Below are 27,355 nucleotides of genomic sequence, written 5' to 3' on the forward strand. Positions count from 1 at the left end.
GGATGAAAGCGGCGTTTAAAAAACAGCTTAAAAATAAACGTGTTACCCTTGAAGAAATTTAAAAGTTGCCTATATTAAGCCTAAAGCTTCAATTTTGAACATTTCAGTACAAACACTGATCACTGGGGGTGGTAGGCACCTTAAGATCACCCAGTTTGCAGCCTTTGCCATGGATACAGACACCTTCCACAGGCTCCAAGCCCTGTCCAGCCTGACCCTGGACACTTCCAGGGATGGGACAGCCACAGCTTCTCTGGGCAACAGTGCCAGAGCCTCTTCACCCTCATGGGGAAGGATTTCTTCCCAATATTGCATCGAAACCTGCACCAATGAAGCTGTTCCAAACACCAAAAACTTCACTTTCCTCAGATCATTCCTAGAAAAACAGGAAAGGTTCCTTTACCCACCTCATTAAAGCAATAACCACAAGAAGAAAGTAAAATGTGAAAGTGCTCCAGAGCGCAAAATATTTTATTTAAGAATTTACAGTGTCAAATCTTACACTTAGGAAAGACAGCTGCTCCCAGCTCAGGGGGAGCCTCCTTGAATGAAGTTGTTTGGCAGTCTCTACTGAAAGGAGAAAATAATCAGCAGCCTGGCTGGACTAGAGGAAAGCCAAGTGTCTGATTAGGTTTCAATTATAGAAAAGTAAACCACACTGACTGCTGCTGTCCATGTGGGGAATTGAGAATGGACAAGCACACAAAGGTTTCTAATCCCCCCAAATAGTGTTTTACTTGGGCTCCATACAAACTTTTTGGGACATAGATAAGGCTATCACAATCTTAGAAAAGTGGTGTTATTCAGGAAAAGAAAAAAAAAAAAAAACCCAAACAAAAAACAACTGGGGACAAATACTGGCAATTTCACATTCGTATTACTTCTACTCCTGGGCAGAAATTCAAGTAAAATCAAATAGTTTGGTGGCAAGTTCTAAATAAAATATGGCCTAATGATTTAATAAATATTTAAAGTTTATTTCTCTCTTTGCAGATAATTCAGATTCTTCAGTGAATATAAATGCTGCATACCATGGTTTTCAAGATTTCCTAAATTAAACCTAAAGATTTTGAAGTCCATCTGTAGAGGTCTAATCCAACTACTTTTAGTATGAAATTTAGCTGTTAGCTGTTTAAGACCTTGGTTATTTTAGTAAGGGAGATTCAAGAACGGATTATTACACTGATTCTGGCACTCTCAAAAGGAAAAAATAAACAACTTTCAAGCTGTTACCCCCCAGGTGCAGAGTGCCAGCAGTTTGAGAGAAAGCAAAGTAACCGTATTGCACTTAAACAAACACTCACTCATCAAGAGAACAGCGTTGGCTATGATACAGAGCTCCTTCCCACTATACACTTGGCTTTACAGGTAGTCTAAACCACAAACTACATACAGACTAGGAAAGATCCAAATCAAATCAGGATTAGATTACAGTCACAGTTTTCATTCAAGATAAGTCGATTTATTTGGATGAGCTGTGGCCCCCTCCCGCCTCCCAAAAACCAAACCAGCTCCTGGGTGAGCCTCTCCCAGGGGAACTCCTCTGGTTCCACACTCTGGCTGATTGTGCATGGTCCTCTTAAGGCCACAGTGCTATCTTACAATGTGGACATGTTTGTTGTTTTTTTTTTTAACCCCCTGCTGGGAGGGGAACATCCTTCAGAAATTAAGGAATCCCTGAAACTATGTCTCGGAAGGTCACGCAAGTAAGGTTTAAAATAAACTTAAGGAATAAATTGCCTATGCAATTTACAAACAGGTTTTGTAACAGACAGCAACTATTTCCTCTCTTGTGCCTATTCTTTATCACAGCAAAGCTATTTCTAGCCAGGTTTTGAAAAGGAAAAGTTACATATATTTCATGTTTGGTAATGGTTTGCGTAGATGAGGTGCAAGCATGAAAAAGATCACCCATCATCAGACTTCTGTCCTGTCAACTGCAGCTGATACCACGTGCCTATCATAAGGCTGAAGAGTTCTGTGCATACTCAGAATGTGAGTAAGGACTCAAAATACAAAGCCATTGTATTCTACTTCAATGTTGGATACTTCCTCTGTCCAATTCTTCCCAGTCTTGAACTTCCAGTGGCTGCAGGAGACTGGAAAAAGAACAGGGATAAACAAAATGTTCTGTAAAAGTCTCAGGCTGGAGACAAAAATTCAAGAAATCTGGAATAAAGTTTGGAATGGGAACTTGTTAAATTGAACAGGTGCCAGACTGATCTTTGTACACATTTAACACACTGTATGCAACAACCCAGATTAAGCTGATAAAGCCCAAAATCATGTTTTGTTCAAAGCATAGAATCAGACTGGCTTGGGTCAGAAGGGACTTTAAAGCCCACCACATTCCACCCCCTGCCATGGGCAGGGACAACTTCTGCTGTCCCAGACTGCTCCAAACCCTGCCCAGCCTGGCCTTGGACCCTTCCAGGGATCCAGGGGCAGCCACAGCTTCCCTGGGAAATGTTGGATAATAAGGATGAAGAAAAGGAAAGATGGGGCCTTCACTCACTTGTGCAAATTGAGAGGGGTTGTAGAACGGTACTGCCCCTGCCGAAGGTGCCCCCGAGGGTGGAACAGCAGCAGGCTGGGAAGAGAAAACACTGAAATTAGACAAGGGCAGAGAGGAACTCCAGAGCCTCTCAAATGTGGTCTGCTAAGTTATACAGAGCAAATATTCACAGGAATAATGCCAACAACATGGAGAGCGCAGCCTATTGGAACAACTGCAGAGTGCTGGTACAGTTTGCATCCAGATCTAGAACAGGGCTGGCTGAATGTAGGAACTGGCCAAACAGTGGCACATGCATCAACTGCAAATAGCTCTGCAGGTCCAAAGCATGCAAAACCAACACAAGACACCAGTGCAACTCCACTCAATTAGTACCTTCTGCCTTTGTTAGTACACACCTCAGGACTTGCCCCAAAATAAACATTCTACGTCAGGTTTTGCTTTATTACAAAATATCAGAAAGGTTTGTGTCACCCCTTTGTGGTGACCCCACAGCTCTGGAACTTCCAGCAGAGATGAAGCATTCCTTTAATTCCTACAGGGACTTTTGCAAATGGTTTATTACCAATTTGAGACTGGCAGCAGCAGAATGACCAAGTTTTACTTGTATTGAGACTTTTTAGGAGGTTGATTTGGTTTTGTTGGAGGATGTTTGGTTTCTTTTGTTTAAAATCAACTGATTTCTTTAGTATCCCAGAAATAAGATGATGAAATTATGTGAATCTCTTAGGAACATAAATAAAAAGCATGCCTGGATTACATGCACTCCCATAAATAGACAAAACTGAAGACCCTGTTTGAGTGTAAAAAGGAACACTACATCATGATCTACTTTTAATGACAATTCTGTGAAATGAGGGGGAAATAACTAAAAGTAGCATTAGTATTTGAGCAAATGCAAAATAAAGAGGGGAGGGGGGTGAAAGTAAATAAGTTAACATAAATGAGAATGGCCAGCCACATGTACCTGATTAAAATGCTGGCTTACTTCACGTGATAATGAACTCATTGAACTAGAGCGCGAAAGCTACAAAACAGCAAGAACACACAAATACAAAAAAACACAAATAAAAAAAGTCGTCATGCATGTCACTGCCCCAAGCTTTCAGTTGTTTTATTTCATTGTCAAAGTCTCACTGCCAAAGGTTAAACCGACTTCAAGTTAAAAAAAAAACAAAAACCAAAAACAAACGTAAAGCCAGAAGTTAGTTTAAATCAAAAGGACTTCTTAAAGCACAAAATTATGTAGGTATAGAAAACATTTAGTAGGAACAAAGGTCATGTTACTCTGCCTGGCACACAGCAACTTGCTCTCCTTGTGTCTTGCACTTAATATTAGTGAAATTATATGCATGCATGGAGGCAAGAAGAGACCCTTCAACTGTTACTGATATTTTACTCTGAAAAAGGCTTTTAAATGTACTTATACAGGAAAAAGAGATCACAGAATGTAGGACATGGAGGCTGAACTTCTCTTATGGGCTTAGAGGTCTTTTCTGTATAATTCTGGAGGCAGTCATATCACATCTTGCCTACTTATCAGCAACTGAATCAGTTACTGGTTGTTTTAAATGGCCCATTGTGAGACCACTACAATTAACTGTAAAAAGTCATTAATTAAATACTTTGCATCAAGCCTTACCTCGCCTGACTGGGAGCCATCAGGGTTAGGAACAGGAAGTCCAGATCCAGGAGGAAGGGCTGCAGGGTTTAAGTACTGAAGGAAAACAAGGCACTTCTGTTTATCATCATTACCACAAGGCTATTCCACATTTCCTTCAGAGATCCCACAAGGGCAGAACAATGTTACAGCACACCAGGCAGGTGTAATGTGCAGTGCAAGACTCCTCCCATGTCCTCAGTCCCTTTCCTGCACCCATGGAAGCTGCAGCCCTGACAGATTAGGAAATGCAACCTCCCACTTCCATTTTCACTTGTATTTCTCTTCTCCTGTGCTGTAAGTAAAACATTAAACCACAAACCCTATAACAACATCATGCTTTATGGACTGTGGCTGTCAAACTGCTGCTCAGAATCCTAAGGGGTTTGAATCAGAACTTTGGGTTCTGTCTACAAGACATTCCTGGAACCCACCTCTGGTTCCACAGCTGCAGCAGGGTCTGTGTTGGTTTGGTTTGCAGCTGCTGTGTGCTCTGCTGCTCCACTCCCTTCCATGGGCTGGGATTCCCCTGGAACTGCAGAGGAAATGGGATTTAGCCAAACACACCCCACAAACAGCCCCAAAACCTCCCCACAATCCTATGCACACACCTGAGTTTGGAACAAACACGTTGGCAGGAATGGGCATGGGTGCCAGGGGGGCAAACAGGTCTGATGGTGCAGGAACAGCACCACTTGCCTTGGTTCCTCCTGGATTCAGGACATCCACATAACGGGCTCTGCTTCCAGCTAAACCACAAACATGCAGAAAAACAGAAAGAACCCTTGTGTTTATCAGTTGGCTGGTAAAAGCATCTTTCAGGATCAGGAAACAACATCCCAGGGATACGAACAGTAATACCCAAGTCATGGTACTGTGACAGCAGTGCAGGAGCTGGGCACGAGCAAAGCCAGCAATAGCCACAGCTCCCCTGAGCTGCCAACTGCTCACAAACAAGCCAGGGAAAGTCAGAACTTCTGCCTTCATCGTTTATGCAGGAGAAAGTCTTCAAATGTCAGTGCTGGCTGTTACCTGCTCTCCTGGAGAACACATTGACAGAGGCACCAGGTGGGCCTCCAGGCCCAGGGGGAGCAGCCTGAGCAGCTTTAGGAAATCCTGTTGGAGGTGGTGGAGGAGGCTTACTCTGGAAGGAGACAAAAAAAAAAATCCAATGACATCACTGTCTGATATAGCACATTTTAATCCAAATTCAGTAAAAAGCAGCTCTTAAAAGACAATCACAGACTAAAGAAAATTGTGTGCCAAGTACAGATTTTTGTTTTCCACTTTGAGAAATCATGAGGACTTGGATTTTTACCTCTTCTTCTGGTTCATCCAGATTAACCCAACGTTGTTTCTGCTCATCCCAAACAATCTAAAAGAAAATCACAGTCAAAAACAAAGAGCTCAAAGCAAGCTGCTAAAAAAGTTTAAAATAACCATAACTTTTTTTTTTAAAGCTGGTCTTAGAATAAAAATAATCTTCAAAGTTTTACAATCATCTGTTACTCATCAAAACAATGTTCATCTGTCATCCAGGAGAAGATTAGGAACAAATTCAAGTATATAAAGATTTTTGTGATTCTTGGGGCCTTACTGATTTATTCTTGTCATCTGGCAGGTGAGCCTCATTCTTTCCTTTTCCCATCAGCCAGCGAAACCAGGTTCCACCAGTCTAAAAACAAATCAAATCTTCTCAGTTAATTCTCTCCCTCTCAGTTAATTCTTCTCTCACTTCACAGGCAAGTTAAACAAACTTTCATGCAACAACACATTTTCTGTGAGGGACTTCAACTCTGAGCCCAGAGTTGCAACTAATAAGTGGAAATAGTTTAGTCAGGACTTCTTAAGTACAGTGAACCAGGAGTTACCACATTTACTAACAAATCTCCTCCAGCTGTAGGTACCTTTCTAAGAAAGTTTACCTTTCTGGGTGCTGCCTCCTTTTTTGTTTCTTTTTTAGTGTCTTTCCCTGCAGGAGCAGAGGGAGGAGGAGAGGGTTGCTTTGCTGCAGAGTTGGATCTCTCTCGTCCCACAGAATGAGCAGAGGACTCTGAGGTTGTTCGGGACCTTTGCCCATAGCCCTGGTGACAAAAACACAGGAAAGCAAAAGCTGGCACTGCTGCAGTGATGGATCACATTCCACCTTGCTAAAAACAACCCTTCTTTGAAAAATCCATAAACAGAACAGATCTAAAAGTTCATACAAAATAAACCCTAAGATGGATCTTTGTCCTGCTGTCTGGTTAGATATAAAGCCAGGACATAAATGCATAATAAACAAGCAGATAAATATCTGACACAGCATTAATTTTTTATCAAGATTTTCCACACAAAGACATTTAATCTGGTTCGTTGGGGACTTCTAAAAACCAAGCTTCAAGTCTTGCTGAAGAGCAATACAGAGCCCCCAGATCCTCTTGTGTTTGCAATGCAGCTGAAGAAATGTGTGAAATAACAATACCATGTTAGCCATCCTGCCATAGAAATCATCTTCTCTCTGTTCAGGGAAGGAGTTTTGTGAAGGAGACTCTGGGGCAATTCTCTGCATTCCTTAAAAAAAAATAAAAATAGATTATGTTAGCAGGGACACACACCAACCAAAACACCAAAATAAACACCAAAGCCCCTGAGCCCCACAGTAGTTTTAAGGCAAAAGTTTTCACCAGTTAAGAGTTTTCTTCTAGGGAGAACCTGGTCTTTTAAAGAATGAGAGCTGCAATTGCTGTGATGTTTTTCCTCTCCTGTCTGGGTTTGTGTTTTGTTCTAAACACAGGCCAGAGCAGGCTGAGGGACTCCACCATCATGATGGAGCAGTTAAAGGTTCCTCACATCTCAAACTCTGCCAAACTTAAGTTTCTTTTCCTCCACATGTGTCAGGCTCTGCTGTCACAGAGTTAAAACTTATTAGGGTCCTAGAAACTCATGTTCAGAGGCAGAAATCCCTGGGAAACAGAACTGCCAATCTCACTGCACTCAGGGATTACGTGTCAAGGTCTAAATCATGACCTGCTGAGTCTGACAAATTTCATTACCCAAAACATGATTATTTTTTAAATACTGAGATATTTTTAATTATTCCCTGAAACACTTTATTCCCTTCCTAAGGAAGGAAAGCTGTTTATTAAGATCCCAGACCTGTTTCCAGGTTTGTCTGCTCTTCTGGCTGTGATTCCACTTCTTGTGGTGGCCCTCCTGGGGGTAGTGTTGTCCCTAAATATAGTGGGGATGGTTCAGTTCCATAGGGACTTGAAAATCCTTGAGGTGCAAAGCCAGGTCCTGGGCCAAGAGGCTGAGGAGCCACTGGGTAGAAGGGGACACTTCCCTGGTCACCAGGAGGAATCATGGCAGCTGAGCCATCAAGGACAGCCTGAGGTACTGCAGCATGAAAAAAAAAAAAAAAAACCAGAGTTAAAATTAAGCAGAAATTCCAGTGTGAACCTTTTACCCTATGAATGATACAATGCAGAAGTGAAATCTCCCTGCTCCAACCAGCCTCTCAAGTGGTTTCTGGTATCAGAAACCCAAAACCTTTGTTTTCTCTCTGTCATAAAGGATATGAAACACCAACCTGAAGGCATCAGCTGCACGCTCTGCATCTGTTGAGCCATATTGGGTAACAAGGATGCCAGCAAGGCATTTTCAGCACCTGGCCCCACGTCACGGCCACCTCCCCCATCACACTGACTGGCACGGTCCAGCTCTGAGCTGGGAGTGCTGCATTCATAGGGAGGGGGGGTGGATCTCTCTGTGTTATAGGCTATTGCACCCTCCTGCAGGAAAAAACAAGATTTTAGCAACTCATCTCTACCAGACATTCAGTTCAGAACCAAGGGAACACAAAGCAAAGGAAATCTTAGGTGTGAAAATGGTTTTTTAGTGTTCAAAGAAAAATGAGTTGTCAGCCATTTATAAGCCAAATCAACCAATAATTTGAAGGGTTTATTTGTTTTTAAATTGAAAAACAGTTAATTACTTCAGGGTTCCAATTTCTAACACATCTCTTTAAATAGACAATAATTATTTCCACTGTTATAATCTAGCAACACCAATCCACACAAGAGATATTTTTATGGCAAGCAGATCCCCTGATTACTGCAACCTAATGAGTCCTGCAGTTCTCCTTGCCTTATGGTATTAAGAAAAACTTGTCTCATGTAACTTTAATTATTCTGTATTGAATCTCAGGGCACTGAAGTGTGGTAAATTCACTTGGTTTACACCACAATAATTTGCCATTTAGGACATGAATATATAAGGTCACTTCCTATGTTTCTGTGATCAGCAGTGTAAACAAAACCATTTTAAAAACTGGATTTACACTAATCCTTTACAGGGAGTAATTCATGCTGCAAAACACACACCTTGATCTGTCCATCCACATGTCGAAGGGTCACTAACCAGGGGGGTTCAATAAAAGATTCCTGTTCTGGTTTTTCTTTAATCTGAGGGTCAAACAGGCGCAGCTGGGAGGACATCTGAGGAAAGGAACCATTGCAAAGTGTGAGTTCACCAGCCACAGCTTCCCACCTACAATATCCAGCCACAAACACTTCCTTATTCCTCATGTTACCTGGATTAGCTGGCCAATCAGCACAGGGGAATAGTAATGTGGGTCTTTGAGGACAGTTCTGGAAATCACTTCACAGTAGTGGAAAGCCTGGGCAGCAAGGCCCATCTCAGCCAGCCGACAGGCATAGATGAACTTGAAAACCTGGGGAGGCAAGCAGGACAAATAAAACAAGTGATCACAACACTCTGGGGGGCAACAAATAAAAGGCAGTCTGACATTTCAGCTGAAAGCTCAGACATCTCATTATCACATCTAAAATTAAAGGAAAAAGCATTTAATTCTCTTCTTCCACCTAATGCATCCAGTGGAAGTTGTCTATTTATCTACAGCTAGTGCCAGCAAATTCTGCTGGATTTTTCTTCTGGAATTCAGAATATAAAGTTAAAATTCAGAAGTTCAGGATGCAGAGATGAAAAAAATGAAAATGAAACGACTTCAGGAAAACAGCTATATGGCATTACTATCCATGAACATTTCATGTTATAACAGAGAAAATATTTGACTGACTACAGCACATGAGAGATTAAAAGCATGACATCTGCCAAAACAGAAACCAAACCACAACAGGAACAGCTCCTCACCTGGAAATTGGGCAAGCAGCCAGGCTGACTTCCTAGTGACTGTGCATACTCATAGGCTTCTGTTCTTTGAATGGCTTCATTGGTGGCAAACTTTAAAAATGGCAAGCTGTTTCAAACAGGAGAAGAAAAGTATTATTTGAGCTGACAAACACAGATCTGTCACTGTCAGACACACAGCTCTGTTAGACACAAAATATCAAACACTTCTACAAGACAGGACACCAAATAGCTAGTGAGGATAAGGGGAACAGTGCAATTCAGTCTTTCAAACTTTCATTTTTGCATGGAGAAAATTGTGTTTAAAAAGAAAGTCCAACCTGTGATTTGATCCAATTAGGACAAGCTTTGTTGTTTTCCTTGTGTAAACTCCAAACCCAACTTGGGCCATAAGATAACAAAAATGAGCAGCATCCAGCAGGCCTTTAGAAGCTGTAGAGAAATAAAGGACAGAGCTCAGGATATTCCAGTGGCACATTCAGTGTCCTGTATTGTTTGGCTTTGCATTCAAATGAATTCACAATAGAGACAAGCCCATATAGAACTGCTCCACTTTATATTTTAGAAAGAAATTGCCTGTTTTGAAAAAAATAGGCTGAGCAATCAAAGCTTTTCCTTCAGTCACCACCCTGTTCACTTCCCCAAGAGTTACCAAGAGTGTCTCCCATGGTTGCAATGGTCCTGGATTCCAAGTCCACATTATTGGTCAAGTTGGATAACACCATTGCTAGATGAGGCCTCCAGTCTCCCCATTTCTCATCTCCACAGCACTAAAATTAGAAGAATTACTAGGTCAAATCAGTGACTGCAGCTCTGCATGGTTAAGTGTTTCAACATAAAAAGGACCAGAACAACTTCTCTGACATTCTGGGAAAGATTTCTGTAGGGAACTCCACTCCTCCCTGTGAATCTTACCGTGGATGCAGCTGGCATCCTTCCAGACATGAGCTGGTAAACAGTCTGCAGAGGGTCATTAATTGGGAGACTGTTGGCAAATCTACAGAGACATTGCAGAGAAAAATAAAACACAGACGTGGGGTAAGCAGTTGAAATGTATTTCAGCTCTCAGTGGCAATTAATCTAACCTAGCTCAAGAGAAGGAAGTGCTGTGTGAAAATACTACACTGAAGAGGAAATTATCCAGTGGATGGTGTTCAAAAGTAAAATATTACCAGTAAAATATTAACAAAATTGACAGTTAAGTTTTTGCAGTTTTTTCCAAGCAAGGCCACTGATGACATTGTTCAAATACTTCTTAAATGGATCAGGTGGCAGGGAACAACTTCTCAGGTCTAAATTTATACCCAGAAGACCCCAGAATAAAAAGTAATAATTAACAAATAAGTACACAGGTGAAATTAAAGCATAAATAATAGTAGTTCTTGCATGAATTAGTACAGATAACCCATGATTTTGACATTCTCCACCTCATTAGCAGAACAGGCAGCCAAATTTCACTAATCAAAAAGCAACCCAGTACCTGGTCATCACTCTGGCATGTGTCCTGCTGTCCATTTTGCTGGCAAGGAGCAGAGCATGACCCCACAAACCACGCTTCATGGCAGACTCCAAAGCATCCTAATAAACACACAAATTAGTTTCCTGGGAATAGCTTCACATATTACACACAAAAGCCAGTTTTACAGTAGTGATTTGTGATCAAATCAAAGTATGTTTAGACAAAAGCTAACACACTATATTTTGCTTTAGATTATGAGCTATAGGGTATAAATTTCTGTATCAGAGTAATGCAGTGCCACAAAACACTGCATGCACTACAAAAATAAGTAGCAGCACAGGCACTCACCTTCTTACGGCCATAAAGCAGCAACTCCCTGAATCTCTCAGTCTCCTTCTCAAAACTGTCAACTGTGGTTACAAGATTATCAGTGAGAAACGAGAGCTGGGCTTCACCAGATTCCTCTTCCACTTGTTCCAAAGCCTCATTAGTGAAATCAATCAAATTTGCCTCGTTAGGGGACTTCCCAGGAAGCCAAACAGTTTTGTGATCTCGGAGCAGAAGTTCAGCCAGGTCTGTTCCCACAACAGTCTGGGTATGTGGAGAGGAAACAAAAATTCAAAAATTTGTTATTTAACACTGCCTGCATTTTATTTGGCACTTCAACAGCAATATGTGAACATCAGCAACTCTGAGCAGCTGAGGGTGAGTGCCCAGTTTACACATTCCTTCAGTCTGTGCCATATTCCAAGATCAGTGACTAGAACACAAATTCCAGATCTCTGCACAAAAAACTATTTGTGTACAAAACACTTTAGGACAGATAAAAACTCCAGCACTGAGACATACCCCATTCTGCCTGCACAGCAGCACAATAAAGTCCCAAAGAAGACTTGCAGATTCTTTGTCAATTAAATTTTCATTCTTAAAGCACTGAGCAGCTTTACTTTGTGCAAAATTAATAACATCCACTTTATGGGTCTCATCCCTGAAAAAAAAGGGAAGAAAAAAGTTTTTAATGAGACAAATGTAAACATTCAGGTCATGCATTATTTAAGCAGGTGAAAAGCCACAAATATTTTAAGTCATTTTAAATCCTGTAATTTGCAATAAAGAAATAATTTCTGAAAGTATGAAAATTATTTCTGAAAACTGTAGGAACATACTTAGCAAGAGGACCAGGAAAGGCTCTCATCTCTTCTTGCTCTGGAGAATGTTGTAACATAGTCTAAAACACAAATATAATCCATAAGAAATTCTTGTAACTCTAAATTTTGCTTTTACCGATAAAACCCCCAGAGCTGAACATGACCCATCATGTAATCAAGCCTCTTAAGCAAAATTTAAAGGTTTGTCACAACCTGCACAAGGATGATAAATTATGAAATCTACTTTACACACAATTACTCTGTACATCTTCCTGAACAAAATTATAAGGAACTGGATGATTTCATCATGACTAAGTAATCTCTCAGAGGAAAGGAACTTTTAAATTTACTGTTTTACTTATGATTACAGCCCAAACAGATACAGATACATGCCCTGACATAAAAAAAGAGAAATCAGGAAGTTATAGATTCAAGTTCCCCCTTTCCCTTCCAAAAGAAAGACCTTTATTCCATTACTTCCCATTTTTCCTTCTAAACTTTACCTCCATGCTGTGGATTTCAACCAGAGCTGGCTGACCCTCAGAAGGCAGGTTTGGCAGTGCTTTTATTAAGAAGCCCCCAGGCCCAAACCTGGCACAGATATGAGGCACTGAAAATTTCTCAGGTGTTGAGGGCCTTAAAGGTGCTGAAATGGGGAGAAAAGATAAAATAAGAACAGGTAACCTGCCCTGCAGCTAAGCAAACTTGCTGATGTATTTACCCAATTCAATAATCTTGCAGGGTTAGGGTAAAACATCCCATCACTGAATTTGGCTGAACTTTGTAAGAAACAATCAGTTCCTTTATAATCCCAAAGTCCCAATTCTGAAGATTTGCAATAACTAGAACAAAACTAAACTGCAGAACTCTAAAACCCAGGGGATTTTTTCAGTGTAGGGGTTTTGATAGTATCAGACACATTCCTGTCATCTCTGTACATTTAACACATCTTCAAAGAGCTAAACTGACACCAATACTTTGGCAAAGCTTTTCCAGAGGAAGTGTTTTGTATCTATAGCAAGGCTTTCCCTCCCTCCCCTTGCTCCATACCTTGTTCCACAGCTGACCAGCCTGTTTCAGCAGGGTAGCCATAGTCTGGGAAGGGCTGCTGTCCATCATAGCTGGGCTCGTACCCTCCGTAGGGATAATCTGTGTGCACTGCCTGGGCAGGGGGTTCGTAGGCACTGCCTGTGAGATCCTGATTGCTCCTGTACAGCTGGCTCTAGGCAGGGCACATCAGCCAGGTTAGCTGGAGTTACACACAGCAAGCAGCACTGCACACAGCCAGCATTCCTTCCTGACAGCTTCCACTCCTGTGCAACAGGCTGACTGCACCATGGCCTTGCAGAAAGCCCTCCTGTGAGATCCTTCTGGGATAATTATTCATTCTGTCTTCTCCCCCAGTGTTTTTTATCATCATTTGATCTGTTCACACCCAACCACGTTCAGTTCTCTCACAACAGAATTTCTATGTGCTTGTGTGAAAAGTTAAGATTATAGCACCAGTTCTGTTACCAACAACTGTGGGTCAGAATGAATGTTCACCTCTGCTGTATCAGACAGAAAATCCCAACTGAAAAACCCCAACAAATGCCAAATGACAGCAGGTGCCTAAAGATTAATGCCTAAATGATTTCCAATACTGCTTCAAACATTACTAAATTAATTGGAATTTGGACTGGAACAGTACCTAAACTTCCAAGAAACATGATGAACCAAGTACAGATGAAATGACCCATTACATCAGTAAAAACTGTACCTCAAAAATTAGCCAAATATTTTCTGAGCTTTGCACATGTCTGTATTTGTGTTTTAAGTGGATGAGTAATCAGTTAGCTTTGGTTTTTGCTTTTAAAGCCAAAATACCATCATACTATTATGAGTTAGTCCTTTAATGCATCCCAAGTTCAGTAACACAGCCAAGCTTGTGATGATAAAAATGACATGACACAAAGCCAGGCACAGGGAAAGCAATGTTCTCACAAATAGCAAATGGATCCAGTAGAGGAAATTTTCCATTTCTCTGTGTGTGGCAACTTGCACAGCTGAGTGCTGATTTTGCCTAAAGTTCTCCTGACAACTGCGACAAACATTAAGTTCAAAACTACATCACAAAACAGCCTTAGCTTACGAAACTTTTCAAAACCAAAAAAGTTTTCATTCTCCGTGCTAAGCCCTGAAATATTCTCTTATTAGAAAATAAGAAAGCCAAGCCCAGCAGAGCAGGTGGCAGGCTGTGTGTGCAGCTGGAGCTCACCTGCTGGGAGCGAGAGCTGAAGCTGCTGTGGTGGCTGTGCACGCTGCGGGAGCTGCGCAGGCTGTGGCCGGAGTGCTCGCTGTGCACGCTGCGCCGCTCAAACTCGTCCCCGTAGGGATCCCGCTGCGGCTCCGCCTCGTCGTCAAAGCTCCCGGTGAAACGGGGGTCGTACCTCCAGTTCTCCTCGTATCGCTCGCTCCTGAGGGGCACACACAGCAGGAATGAGCTCACACACCCACGGGGCTGAGGGAGGAAAGCTGGACCTTGGTGCAGTTGGTTTGGGGGATCCCCGGGGTGTCCCCTCAGCTGTGTGTTCGCTGATAGCAGCAGGCAGGCAAGGAGACTCCACATGGCTTCTGAGGATGCTGATTAGCTGAGGGTTTATTGGGGGTCCCACCCCCGGGAGCAGCATGGTTTCTGAGGGAAAAGGGAGGGAGGGGGAGCCTAGGCAGAAAAGGGCCAAGAGAGGCTTGGTCTCTCCTGCACAGCTTAACAGGGAGATTCAAGGTGGGTGCAGAATAAAACCTGGGCCAATGGGATTACAGATCTATGATACTGCAGGGGAGGATCACAGGCTTGGAATAAATCCTACATTTTCTACATTTTTGAGGGATAAGACAGAGCATATTATTTAACTAAAATGTAACACCACAGGACCTCACTCCAGAAGAGCTCTTAAATCTGCCTACACTGAGGTTGTTGTTACAGTAAACAAACTGACATTCCTTCACAGAGTTTGTCCAAATTATTCAAGATCAAGACCAACATTATACCCAGAGTGTGTTCTAAAAACCCACGGGGTGTTCAACTGGTCTAAAAACAAGTGCTGCTACCTTCAATCCCTCTCTCAGAATGATGTGACAGCTCATCTGGTTTCCCTCAATGACCTGTGTTAAAGCTACAGAAAGAACTAGCAACACACACACACACTAGCAACTACACTGTGAAATATGTGTAACACTGCATTTTAACAGCCTGCTCCAGAGAATCTGCTGCCCCAGCTCTGGAAAGAGCACTGGGAGAACGTGGATTGACTGGACAAACCTGCTGCCATAAGGATATGCTTCTCTCTTCTGGTAAGGGCTGTGTTCAGCATCATACCAGTACCTCTGGTCATAACTCCTCGGGTCTCTGTACCTGGGGTCATATGGGTATCGTTCCCAGCGACTTGGATCTTTGGGAAAGAAAAAGAAATGGTTCACATATTGGTAGGTTTTGCCTATAATCTTTTTCTGCTCCTTTCTCTCTAATCACAAGCTGGTTTGGTCCTGAAGCACACAGCAAGTCAAAAGAAATGTACTTAAAACAGCATAAATATGTCCACTCCTTTTTATTTTAAAAAAAGCTTAAAAAACCAATTTCACACCTTTCAGAGAAACATGGCTGTTAGAGTTAGTTACTCCTGAGGGGTCAGTGCTTGCCATCAGATCTTTTCTAACATCTTTAAACCACAATCCTACTATTTGTTATGAGAGTCACAGAATCTCTGTGATCAGTCTGCAGAGTGCCAAGCAAAACATCTTAGGATGTGGACAGATGTTGCTCAAAACCCTCCCAGGCACTACACAAGCAATTACCTCCAGACTCCCAATGCCAGCATGTCTCAGTGAGCCTTAGATAATGATGGACAAAACCAAAATCCAGTTGTGAGTCAACTTCTGTTTACACCCATCTAAAATTCACTTTACAGGTCTGCCTTCAGGTCACACACCAAGGACACACCCCAGTGAAAGGCAGCCTTGCAACATGTGGAACTGTTCTGTACCCTTACAATGGAGGGTTTGCACAAAGGAAAGGCAAACTGAAGGCTTGAGTGAGGAAAATCTATGGAAAAAAATCCGAGTTCTCTTAGACACCTTACCTCCATAATCATAGGAGTTTGGGTAATAGCCTGAATAATAATCACTCCATCCACCTTTTCCATAATAATCTTCTGTATACCCTTGCCTGGAAGAAAGCACACAAGCATAAAAAAAGTTGTTATTCTCTTCTAAATTCAGCAGAAAATTGTGAAAAACTCTAGGCCACAACTGATTAGACAAAGTTGCATAGGTAAAATAATGCATTTCCAAGAAACCAAGGAGTCACAAAATTAAGACTTTAGAACCTAATATACCACTTAATTGTTGTGTACCATTGAAAGCTGACAGCCCTTAGCATACAATAATTTAGTGGCTTTATAAACTGCTTTGGTGATAAGTTTAATTACTTACAGACAATTATTCACAAAAACTACTGCTATAATTAGCATCCTTTGAACTGTCTCAGAGAAGTTGATGATTTAACAATTCATTAAGAAATAATAGCTCCCCTAAATTTAACAGTGTTTTATTATACAGCTCATGATGAAGAAAATACTCATTTAGAGAGATGATTGTCCAAACAAGCACAAAAACCTGGCTAAAACCAACACAGCAAAGTAAGAGTCAGTGCATACAAAAAGATGATTTCTTCTGATGAAAAAAGAAAGATGTGGCCATTATCTGAAATATCATGAGCCTTTATTATACAGTGTTTTCAGGTCATCATCCTAGAATTTCTGAAAAAAGCCAGAGGATGAATGTTAGATAAAAATGCAGAGGATGAATGTTAGATAAAAATGCAGTGCCTACATGTATGTGCACACATATAAATGTATATATATGTATACATCCACGTATGTTTGTACCTACACAGGTGCAGGAATCTCACAAACACACCTGGGCACACACAGAGCAGTTGAAAGTATTTAATGCCAGTTTGGAGTGATGGAAACTTCCACCTTTCCCTACAACTGGTCCTACAACTCAGAGTGCAAACTCCAAAGTGGCCCAGCGAGTCCAGGAGTGTGGGAAGCCTGCTAACACAGCACTCACTCTGCAGAGGAGGTCTGATCTTATCAGATCAGGTTTAGCCACCCAACCAGTCTCCCCAGTCTCCTCCTGCTGTGCCATCACTGCACATTCAGGACAGTTTCACACACACAGCTCTGCTGCCCTGCAGCTCCACACCACAGTCCCTGACTGACTGCACTGGCACTCACACAGCAGCCCTGACACAGCAGCCACTTCTAACAGGCTTTGATCTGCCCACTGCCACGTACAGAAACTTCAACCCCTTCTAAAAATAGCACTTCAGGAGAGTACACACCAGGAAGTGCTACTACAGGTTATTATCTAATTTCAAGAGCTCACAGCACACTTAAATTCACTTAAGAAAATGGTAAAAGTTATCACATGGAGCTACAGCCATTGTTTTGTTCTCTTCAAGACCAAAATACATCTATAATCTTCTGGAGATGGCAAACAAAATGTGGTATTTGTAATTTGATCACTGTGAACTACCAACAACAGACAAACACTACAAAGGGCTTAATCATTTCCAGACAGGTAGCAGGAGTTTCTCTGTAAGAAAATGCAAACCCCTCAGCAGATAACAACAGTAACATTTTGTCATTAATTTGAAGTTCATACAAATAATTTACACAATTATCATCAGAAAGCAGCAATCTCTTCAAGGTAATTTGCTGCTTCTTGCTTGAGTAGAGATTTAATCCTGCTTTTATTTAACATTTTCAAGTAGCATCTGAACACATTGTTCCCCTCTCTCAAATGTCTTTATTTTATATTAATCAGACAGATCAAGGCTTTTAAGTTTCCCTAATCAAAATCTGCAGTGAAATGAGTGAGTGGGACATGCCCACACAGCATCTCTGCCACCCAGACCACATTCTGGGAGCTTTGTGAGGAAAGCTTATCCACACACACTGGAACTGTCACACAAATGGACCTGACACAGCACCAGGATGTTGTCACCTGACTCACCACTCTCTTCTGAGCACCTGAACCACTGTGTATCCATGGTGCTGCAAGGCAAATCCCACCCAATGTGCAAAACTGCCATTCATTAACAGACCAAGGGGCCTCTTGATTAAGTGCAAGGCAGAAAATAAATGAGTATTGATTAATAACCCCATGACCAGCAATGTTTTTTCACAGCAAACATCAGCAGTGAGGCTATCACAGTGAGTTCCTGCCTGGAAGAACCCCCAAAGAACTGAATGAAAAGAAAAACAAGCAAGAGAAAGGCAGGGGAACTGTATCCTTCCCAGACACGGCATTTGATACCATCCATCCCTGGGGCAGCACACAAAGGTTTTGAATTCCTCCCTGTGGTTTATGCTGTAAAACTTCAACAGGCACCACCACACTCCCTGCTCTGGGGTACCCAAATCTTGACTCAGCTGAGGAATCACACACCTGGAGGCAGGTCTGTCAGAGCAGTGGCTGGCCCTGGAGCTGGGCCGCTCCGGCTCGGGGTAGCGGTAACTGCCGGGCTCCATGTAGGCAGCGCCGCTGTCGTAGTGCCGGTACCGGGGGTCGTACTGCCCGTAGCTGTCCTCCTGCAAAAGCACAGGCAAGGGAAAAGGCTTCACACCTCCACAACTGACAGTTCAAACCAAAAAACATCACCATTCACACCACAGCAGTGACACCTGAAGAGATAGAATAAACTACAGCTTAACTTTTATGACTTTTTGTGGCAGAAGTTATAGTCAAGTTATTAATATCTTAAGGGGAAAAACCTCATTATGTCTGGGCTAAAGGCATTTCAACCTCTCTACTAAACCATCAATAATTCAGGCTGCAGATAGGAACCAAGTTTGAGCACCTGGACTGCCAACTTTTTCCAAAGAACCAAACAAACTGCTAAGAGCTGACATCTGTGCCAACTGGAATTGGTATCAGCAACTAAAGTTTCCACAATCTTTGCAGTGTCAATTTTGTTACTGCTGTCTGGATTTTCCCTACACTTAAACACTTAATGTGAATGCTCTGCTGAATGTTGATCGTGACACGACTGCATAAATTCATAACACAAAACTGAAAATGAGTAACAAGGGGGAAGAAAGGGAAAAATAGAAACTTACCATGTAATAAAGGTGAGCTGCTGTCCTGGGGTCTGCAGGAGGATAAGGTGGTGGATATGGGGCCTGGTAGGCATCGTAAGGATGTCTGTAGTAGTAGTAAGGGTTCTGGGGTGGACCAAAGGCTTCCTGAGGGGTCTGAGGAGGGGGTGGACGCTGCAGGTCCTGCTGCCCGTTGGGTGGCACTGCCTGAGCAGTGGTGGCAGGAGGGGCTGTGGCAGCTGGAGCACCTGGAGGCTGTTCTGACACCGGCTGCTTCCCGGGACTCGTCTGGTCGTACCTTGGCTGGGCTGAACCTGCCTCTTGGGGCCCCCCAGGCTGGGGACGGTTACCCAGCACCTGGCTGTCCCCCTGCTGCATGGCCTTAGCCCCTGTGGAAATCTGGGAGTCTGGAGGAACTGAGGACTGCCCAGATGTTGGTGGCTGCATTTGAGCTGCTTGCATTTGTGGCTGGGGTGGCAGCGCTCCCTGTGCAGCTCGGTCTGCTGCAGCCTGGTGCTGCACATCTTTTGTCACCTGTTGATAGAAATGTTGTTTGTCAGGCACCTCGGGACGCACCTGACCAGCACCAGCTGCCTGTTGGACTGGAGCACCAGAGGGTGACTGATTGTGCACCGGGACAGAATTACTTGTGCTGTTTTTCTCCAATGTCCGTGGCACTGTGAAGTCCAGCACGCCAGCAGCTTCTTTGCTACTTGATTGATTTGCAGAATTATTAGCCTGTGCTATGGAATTAACAGGGGGGACCAGGCCACTTGCACTTCCACTGGGAAGATTTGTCCCAGGAGCAACAGATGAGTTAGACCCTGGCTTGCTAGCAAATTCAGGAACAAGGCCTTCCACATTAACATTCTTTTGCCCTTCTGGAGTCAAATTAAGAGGCGTTTTCATAAGCAAGTTTGCAGGCTGATTAGAAGCAGTATCAGAAGAATTAACAGGACTTTGTAATAAATTATGTTTTAACAGATTAGTATTTGGAAGTGCATTAACTAAGAGAGATCCAACTTGCATCACAGGTAACGGCATGTTTTCCCCACCAGCATGTGAACTTTGGGGACCCATCGCAGGCTTGTCCCCAACTCCAGAGTCCTTCATTGGCTGATTGTTTTCATTGCTGCTTAGCTGATTAGATAGAGAAATAGAAAAATTAATTGGCTGAGCCAAGTTATAGCTTTGATTAGGCTGAGCAATCAGGATAGGCTGATTTTGCAAAGACTCTGTAGGTGGAGAAGACAATAAACTTGCATAACCAGAACTTGCCTGAGACTGAAGTGCTTCCTCTTCTCCCATTTTGGGAGGATTCTCAAGATTTTCAAAAGCTATATTTCCATCCTGGGAGTGCTGCACAGCAATAGTCCCTGGTTTACATGGCTGTTGACTAGACAGGCCTTCTTCTGGTGGCTGAATGACTTCCACAGTCTGTTTGGCAGGTACATACACTGCAGGAGCAGCAGGAGCTAGGAGAACATTTCCCCCAAAATTTGGTAACTCATTGTGAGCCCATAAAGTCGTTGCTGGGCTATCACACTTCTTAACTGCTCCCTGAGCTCTGGTTGAGGAGCGTCTCTCAGATACTGATTGTATATTTTCCACAACAGGTCCAGAGTGCAGCGTGTTGCCAGCCTCCCCAGCGCCTGCAAGAGGCCCTGGGTGTACCTGAGGCATGTAAATTGTTTCCAGATTATCTGGTGGCTGTTCAAGATTGCCAGGGGATGCAGCAGGCACTGCTGTGCTCTTCTTGATATTCTTTTGGTTTGAGTGGTTCTCTCTTAATTCAACCACCATCTTTGCTTGGTCAATCTCTGCAGGTTTTATACCAACTCCATGGGACCTCACAGGTTCAAAAGAACTATTTGCACTTGTCTGAAACACTCCTGTAGGCTTAGGAGGACTTGGAGTGGGAGGCTGGGATAGATTGCCATGGTAGTTCTTGCTGAGGTTTAGCTCACCTGAATCACCTCCCAGAGGAGAGGAGTCAATCTGTTGGAAGAAGCTGGCAGAGGATTCCTCATCAGGCTTCCCAATTTCCTGCTGGATAAATGTACCGACTTGCTCCGGGGGCCGTGCAGAGCTGGAAGTGCTCCTGTGGCTGATGTTGCTGTAGTTGGAGGAGACGCTGTCTGGTCGGCCAGGGTGAGGTAAGGAGTCAGGTGCCTCCAAGTTTGGTCCTCCTTCAGCATGGCTCACAGCAGCATTCTTGGGAAGCACCTGACCCGGGAAGGATCCGTACCTGTACGGATCGGGACCAGCAGCAGGGGAGGAAGTGCTGATGTTCTGTGGTTCACTTGGCAGCACTTCCTGATTCTGAATGCACTCCAGGTTCTCCACATTTTCGTACTGGGATCCAGCAGCTGGGTCACCTATCTGTGCCTTGTCATCACCAGCAAACAGAGAGTGCTTAGCAGCCTGTGCCTCCTGATGGCTGACAAGTTTAGGGAAGTACTGGACATCCATTCCTTTCTGTACCATCTCACCAGCTGTACCCAGCTGTGCCTGAGAGAGAATATTGTTTGCCACCTGCTGAGGATGCACAGGCTGGAGATACAGGGAGGCTGAATTTTGCTGACAGGCATCAAACTCTGTTTTCTCCATTCCGTATTTTTTTTCAGATGAAAGTATTTCTTCATTTTCTGCCTCATCCCCTTTGAAAAACATGGAGAGAGTTCCTGGATCTCGATCTGTGGGAATAGATCTATTGGACGTTTCAGACATAGCTGGAGACTGGTTTTTGGGGTTGTTTTCCTGAGCTGTGGGAAGGACTAAACCAGAGTCTTGCAAAGGTGGCTGTGGGTAAAACTGTTCCTGGTAAGGTTGGTTTGACCAAGGGTTAGTCACGTCTGTGTTCTGCCTAAACACATTTCCAGGCTGGATGCTGTTCATGTGATGACTGCTGTTTGCAGGGCCATTTTTGCCATTCTTCTCACAACCAGCAGGAAAAGGCGCTTGCATGATGTTTGGTGGAATTCCTTGGTGCCCAGGACCCTGTGGGACATTTGTGTGTGGAGGAGGGTGAGAAGTGCTGACGGAAGGCTGAGAAATGTTATGAACGTCAGTCTGAGGAGACGGCTCAGGATAGGGCACAAAATTCCGAACTGGAGACTGCAGATTCCCTGGGACAGGCCTCCACTGGGGCCCAGGCTGCTGGGGAGGTGGTGGGAAGAGTGCTGCTGTGTTGGGTGCTGAAGCTGCATCATTTGGATCTCTGCCAACATCCTGTCTAGCTGCAGGTTTGTTCGCTGCAGACACCACTCCAGGATGCACACTGAAAGAATTTTCCACTGCTGCTCCTGGGTTATAATGCAACGGCGCTGCAGGCCCACGGAGTCCAACATCAGCGTTGGGATGCCCTTCTGCAGCACTATTTATAACATACCCCGGGGACGGAGAAGGAACTGGAACATTGGAAAAGCTACTGGTGCCTATCCCTGCCTGAGCCGCAGGAGCTGGCAGAGAGGTGTGTGGTCCGTGAGGGCTGTCCCCGGCGCGGGCGGGCGGCGGGTGCATGAGGGCTGGCTGTGGAAATGCCGGTGCGCTGCCCTTGGCTGGATGATCCAAGGGGGAGCCCTGCGGGGTTTGCCTGCCGAAGGCAAACGGGTCTGTCACGGGCTGCACCGGCGCGGCCGCGGCGTTTGCCCGCCTGCTGAGAGGGCTGTTCCTCCAGTACATGTTTCGAGCCACGCCGGCGGGAGGAGGAGGAGCCGCCCCCGCAGGGACAGGCTGCGGTGGCTGCTGCATGGTGGCCTCCTGGCAGGGTCACACGGTGACAAAACACGCCGAGGCAGTGCAGAGATTTCTTCTTCTGGCCTGCTGAGACAACACAGGTACAAGTCAGTTCCCTTTCTCACAATACGTGCAGTACTTAAGCAACTTTTATTATAGAAACAAAATCACTTGAAGAATTTGAAGTAGAAAATATCTCCCTTTTCTTCAGAATGCACAAGGAACTGAAAGACTCCATTGTATTTCTAAATCCAGTCCAGCATTAATGAAGTGTAAGGCTGTGTGGTATCAATGCACATTATTTAACAATTCTATTAAATAGATCCAAGTAGACTAATGAAACACAGTTCAGACCCATACTAGTGTCAAACCCTGCAGTGGCATCCCACTGTTACATCTCCCAGAAATCTGCATCACAGGCAGGACAGCAACCAGGCTGGAACAGAGCCTGCAGCACCATGTCCTGCTCAATTTAATTATGAAGAGTTGAGAAGTCATTATCTAACTCTAATTCTGTTAGAGATGATCTTCAGCCCTGCTGCACTGGCACTCCATGTGACTGGACCTTTTCACAGGTAAGATGAGAAGCATCCCTAGAAGGAATTCATCAGATGTTATCACCCTCAACAGTCCACTTTTGGTTTAACCAGGAAAACATCATGTGACACAGTATTGTTATTTATTATTTTGAGAAAGGCAATTGCATCTTCATCACAAATATTCTCTCTTCTAGATGAATGCTGCATAGCAAAAGTGCATTTAAGGATAGAAAAACAAACAACTACCCTCACCTATCAATGACCACTCTCACTTTAACACCAGTGGGACTTTGGCACAGTATCAGGGTTACAGCTGCACTTCAGGGTGGAAAGGACACGCTCAGAAGTAATCCAGCCCCAGCTCCAAACAATACCAGGCAGGAATCTGGTGCACAGGAAGTTTAGTAAATTCATCAGGGTGTCTTTTTCAGTTTTATCACCTCTTAACAATCTGGTGAGGATGGAGCCTGACAAACCAGAGAAATTAATCAATTTCCAGTGGAGCTCAGTGAAGCCTTAGCAGCATATGATAATCTTGTTTTCTCATAGTACACAACAAATATTGTTTATAATATGCAGAGTGAAGTACCCACAGCAATTGCTCCACACCAGATGCATTTCTCCTTATAAAAGAAAAAAAGCTGTGCAATTCTTATTTGGTGTTCTTTTAAGATTCAGCATCTTGTCATTAAGAGTAATAAAATGAGAAGCCAGAAAAGTCAGATGTTTGTAATCAGAACAAAACTGTAATAGTTACAGAGAAGTTCAAATGCAAAGCACTTCTGGTTTCTTGTTATCAAAAACACTACATGAATTTCATGAAGATTTATATCTAAAAAATTCCAATAAAAAGCGCACTGAAGTACCACAGCCTTTACTGGACAGCAGTACAACTTCTCCTAAAGAAAAATGTCTCCAAAACCCTGTGTATAACACAGGTCCCTCTTTCAGGGTTAACAGAGATTCTCAATTTCTCCCCCATATCCCATCTAGATATTCCACAGCCATATCTACAGTTAAGACTCAACAAATTTGTGTTTTATTAAGATGGGAAGGACAACACCAACAGATTTCTACAGAGGCATTAGAGTTCCATCACTTTCATGCATTACTTGCATGTGCCTTCACCATTCTTTTCAAAGCACAGCTGCTGAATTCCATCAAGGAATGCTTACAGAGAGGTTTCAGGACTTTGCAATCTTTTCTCCTGTTACAATCCTGAGGTGAAGCTTTTCCAGCTGGCCATGCCTACCAGCCTTGCTGCCAACCACGTTTCCAGGAAATCCTGCCTGAACACCCACCCCAATTTCCACATGCTTAAGGAACCTTTGGCTGTTCTGGGCATCCCCATTTCTTTTCCATCATGTTCTTTGTTGTATTGACCAGATTTTAAAAACTCCTCTATCCCCTCCAATAAACACATGGATTTATGCAGCATACTTTGGGTTGGGGAGGACATGAGCTAATTAAACCATCTGCCAAAGCATTTATGCCCTGGAAAGCACAAACTTCACTGACTAAAATACTGGTATCTACTAAATAGCTCTATTTTTCATAGAAAAGTTGTTTCTGAAATGCAGCTGAGCACAAAAGCCAACTCAAATACCCACTTCCAAATGTCTCATGTGGACTTTACTCCTTGCAGTGTCTTATTTAAAAAAAAAATCCTAATATTTTACCATATTTTTGTAACAGCCAGCACCAGTAATTAGCTAATAAAAATAAGTGTAAAGTCCTACTTTAAGGCAGAACTTGCCATTCCTCTAACAGGATCTTTGATGGTGCATGACAGAGGTTCAATATGAGAGATCAGCCTCCTCAGAAGCAAAGTTAATATTAACAGACTGCACACAGTAGTAAAAGCAAGCAAGATTTGAGGAACTGAGTCCAAATAAATTGAATGTGTCCATGTCAGGTAATTTAAACAGAAGATAACTCAGTGCTACTGACCCTCCCTTTTGCCTTATCCAGGATTAACAGAAATGCTGATTTTAAGGAATTTAGAAATAATTACACAAGTTAAGAGCAATCCACCTCTGCTTTGTATAGTTTGGAAATTCTCATATTTTAGCTGGTTTATTAATTGATAAAGCAGGTTAGCCTGCTAAGCATGAGTCACCAGAAGTAATAATTGCAGGTGTTTCCAGGTGTACCAAAAAAACATTGCAAAGAGGAAAAAAAGATTAAAACCCTCCAGACAAGGCCATAAAAGTAAGTTCATCAGATGAGCTCTATAGCCTCATCTATAAAGAAATAATTCCTTTGAGGGCAATTAATTTAAACCTATCTAAATAAATTACTCTTAAACAGAATAACTATGCCCATAAAACAGGTTACAGAGGACTAATATTGACTCTCATCCTCACACACGAAGCAAACAATAAATAATATATTCACATATACAGATTCCTAGTAAGAACGAAGTGACCAAAAAAAAAAATCACCAAAAAACAACCCACTGCAATCTCAAATACAGAACAGCTGGAAAAATGAGATTTGCAGCTTTAAAATCAGCAAGTACTTTTTCAGTTTTATCTCATGTAGACAGCTGCACATCTGCACACATGTGGGTGACAGATTGAACACATTCTACATCATTCACTCTCCTGACAGATTCCTACCGGGCTTTTCCTCAACAGCAACCAGAGCTACAAATGTTATTCTGTTAAAATGTAGCAACAGGACAACTCTAAACAGGCACAGGAGAGGTTTAATGAATTATCAGGGGAAAAAAATCCTTCCCTGTGAGGGTGGGGATGCCCAGAGCAGCTGTGGCTGCCCCTGGATCCCTGGAAGTGTCCCAGGCCAGGCTGGACGGGACTTGGAGCACCCTGGACAAGTGGGAGCTGTCCCTGCCATGGCAGGGGGTGGAATTTGATGATTTTTAAGGTCCCTTCCAACCCAAACCAGTCCGTGACGCCATCAAAACAGCTCTTTGGGAACCAAAAGCCCAGAAGCAGCAAAAAGCGTTCCCGTTTATTCTGAAAGGAGCCTGGTTGCCAGCTCTCCAGCCCAGCGGTGCCGAGGCTCTCCGCAGCCGCACTCCTGAGTCAGCACCAGTTGCACCGACCCGGGGAACCTGAGAGCCGCAAAAAAAGCCCTGACCCGGGACCGGCGCTGTCGGAGGGGACATGCGATAGCCACCATCAGTCGGAACCTTTTCCCTGCCGCATCCCACGGAATAACCCTCGGAGCCCCGCGGAGCGGGCCTGTCTCGCCGCCCCGCTCGAAACCGCCCGGAGCAACCCAAATCCTGCGGGGAAAGCCCCGGGCAGCGCGGCCCGCGACTGCGGCAGCGCCTTCGCCCCTCCTCGCGGCACCACGGCCGGCCCCAGCGGGGCCGGGAGCCGAGCCCGGGGCTGCGGGACCCGCCGGCTCCCGGCGCTGCGACAGCCCCGAGGCCCTCGCTGAGACACAGCGGGGTGGGCACCGGGGACACCGGAGCCCGCACCTCAAGGCGCTGCTCGCACAGCCTACCCAGGACCCGCGGCCCTCCCTCCGGGCGCGCCCCGCGATACCTGGCAGCCCCTGCCGGCCGCGGCCCCTCAGCAGCGGGCACGGGCGCCGCCGCCCCGTACGGCCCCAGCACCGGCCGCCGCCATCTTGGCACATCCGGCTCGGGCTTCCGCCGCCGCCGCCGACGTGTCACGGCGCGGCGCGCGATGACGTCACGGCGGCGCGCGCACCCGGCGGTGTTGCTGTTCGGTGGCGGAAGGGGCCGAGGGTTCGAGTACCGGCTGGGGCGGCTGCGGGATGGAAAGTCGAGGGTTCGAGTCCCGTTCGGGGCGCTTCGTCCCGGTGCCTCCCCCGTGCCGCCGCGTCTCGCCCCTAGGCCGGGGAGTGGCGGAGCGCAGCCCCGTGAGGGTTCCGTGCAGGTCCCGGTGCCACCGGTTGGCCGGTGCGGGTGCAGTGGCGCGGGTGGCCGCCAGGGCGGGACAGAGCTCCGCCGCTCCGGTGCCGGTCCCGGGGGAGCCGCTGCCCATCGCTCCCGGGGGCTGCT

At 44.4% G+C, this 27,355-nt stretch overlaps 1 protein-coding gene across 4 annotated transcripts; it reads right to left on the bottom strand.

Annotated features, from left to right (window-relative positions):
* Positions 1-442: 442 nt before the first annotated feature.
* On the bottom strand, positions 443-26,993 carry SEC16A (SEC16 homolog A, endoplasmic reticulum export factor). 4 transcript variants are annotated; one of them, XM_050980883.1, is made up of 32 exons: positions 26,874-26,993; positions 20,357-22,900; positions 19,100-19,612; positions 18,429-18,571; positions 16,052-16,137; positions 15,235-15,364; positions 14,191-14,389; positions 12,984-13,155; positions 12,437-12,579; positions 11,952-12,013; positions 11,635-11,773; positions 11,134-11,376; positions 10,807-10,904; positions 10,242-10,323; positions 9,979-10,096; positions 9,647-9,758; positions 9,330-9,435; positions 8,749-8,889; positions 8,540-8,653; positions 7,747-7,948; positions 7,314-7,553; positions 6,640-6,728; positions 6,101-6,259; positions 5,773-5,850; positions 5,494-5,550; positions 5,208-5,319; positions 4,787-4,924; positions 4,610-4,710; positions 4,158-4,232; positions 3,483-3,542; positions 2,516-2,590; positions 443-2,099 (listed from the first exon to the last, which is right to left on the bottom strand). In XM_050980883.1, exons 2-32 carry the CDS (start codon positions 22,829-22,831, stop codon positions 2,031-2,033), a joined length of 6,531 nt encoding a protein of 2,176 aa, XP_050836840.1. In that variant the 5' UTR covers positions 22,832-22,900; positions 26,874-26,993; the 3' UTR covers positions 443-2,030. The 4 variants fall into 4 exon arrangements, with proteins under 4 accessions (XP_050836840.1, XP_030087227.2, XP_030087226.2 ...); XM_030231367.2 differs by having other exon boundaries at positions 19,100-22,900; XM_030231366.2 differs by having other exon boundaries at positions 19,100-22,903; positions 26,874-26,985.
* Positions 26,994-27,355: the final 362 nt, after the last annotated feature.

This window comes from Serinus canaria, chromosome 17, assembly GCF_022539315.1.
Source record: "Serinus canaria isolate serCan28SL12 chromosome 17, serCan2020, whole genome shotgun sequence".
Taxonomy (NCBI): domain Eukaryota; kingdom Metazoa; phylum Chordata; class Aves; order Passeriformes; family Fringillidae; genus Serinus; species Serinus canaria.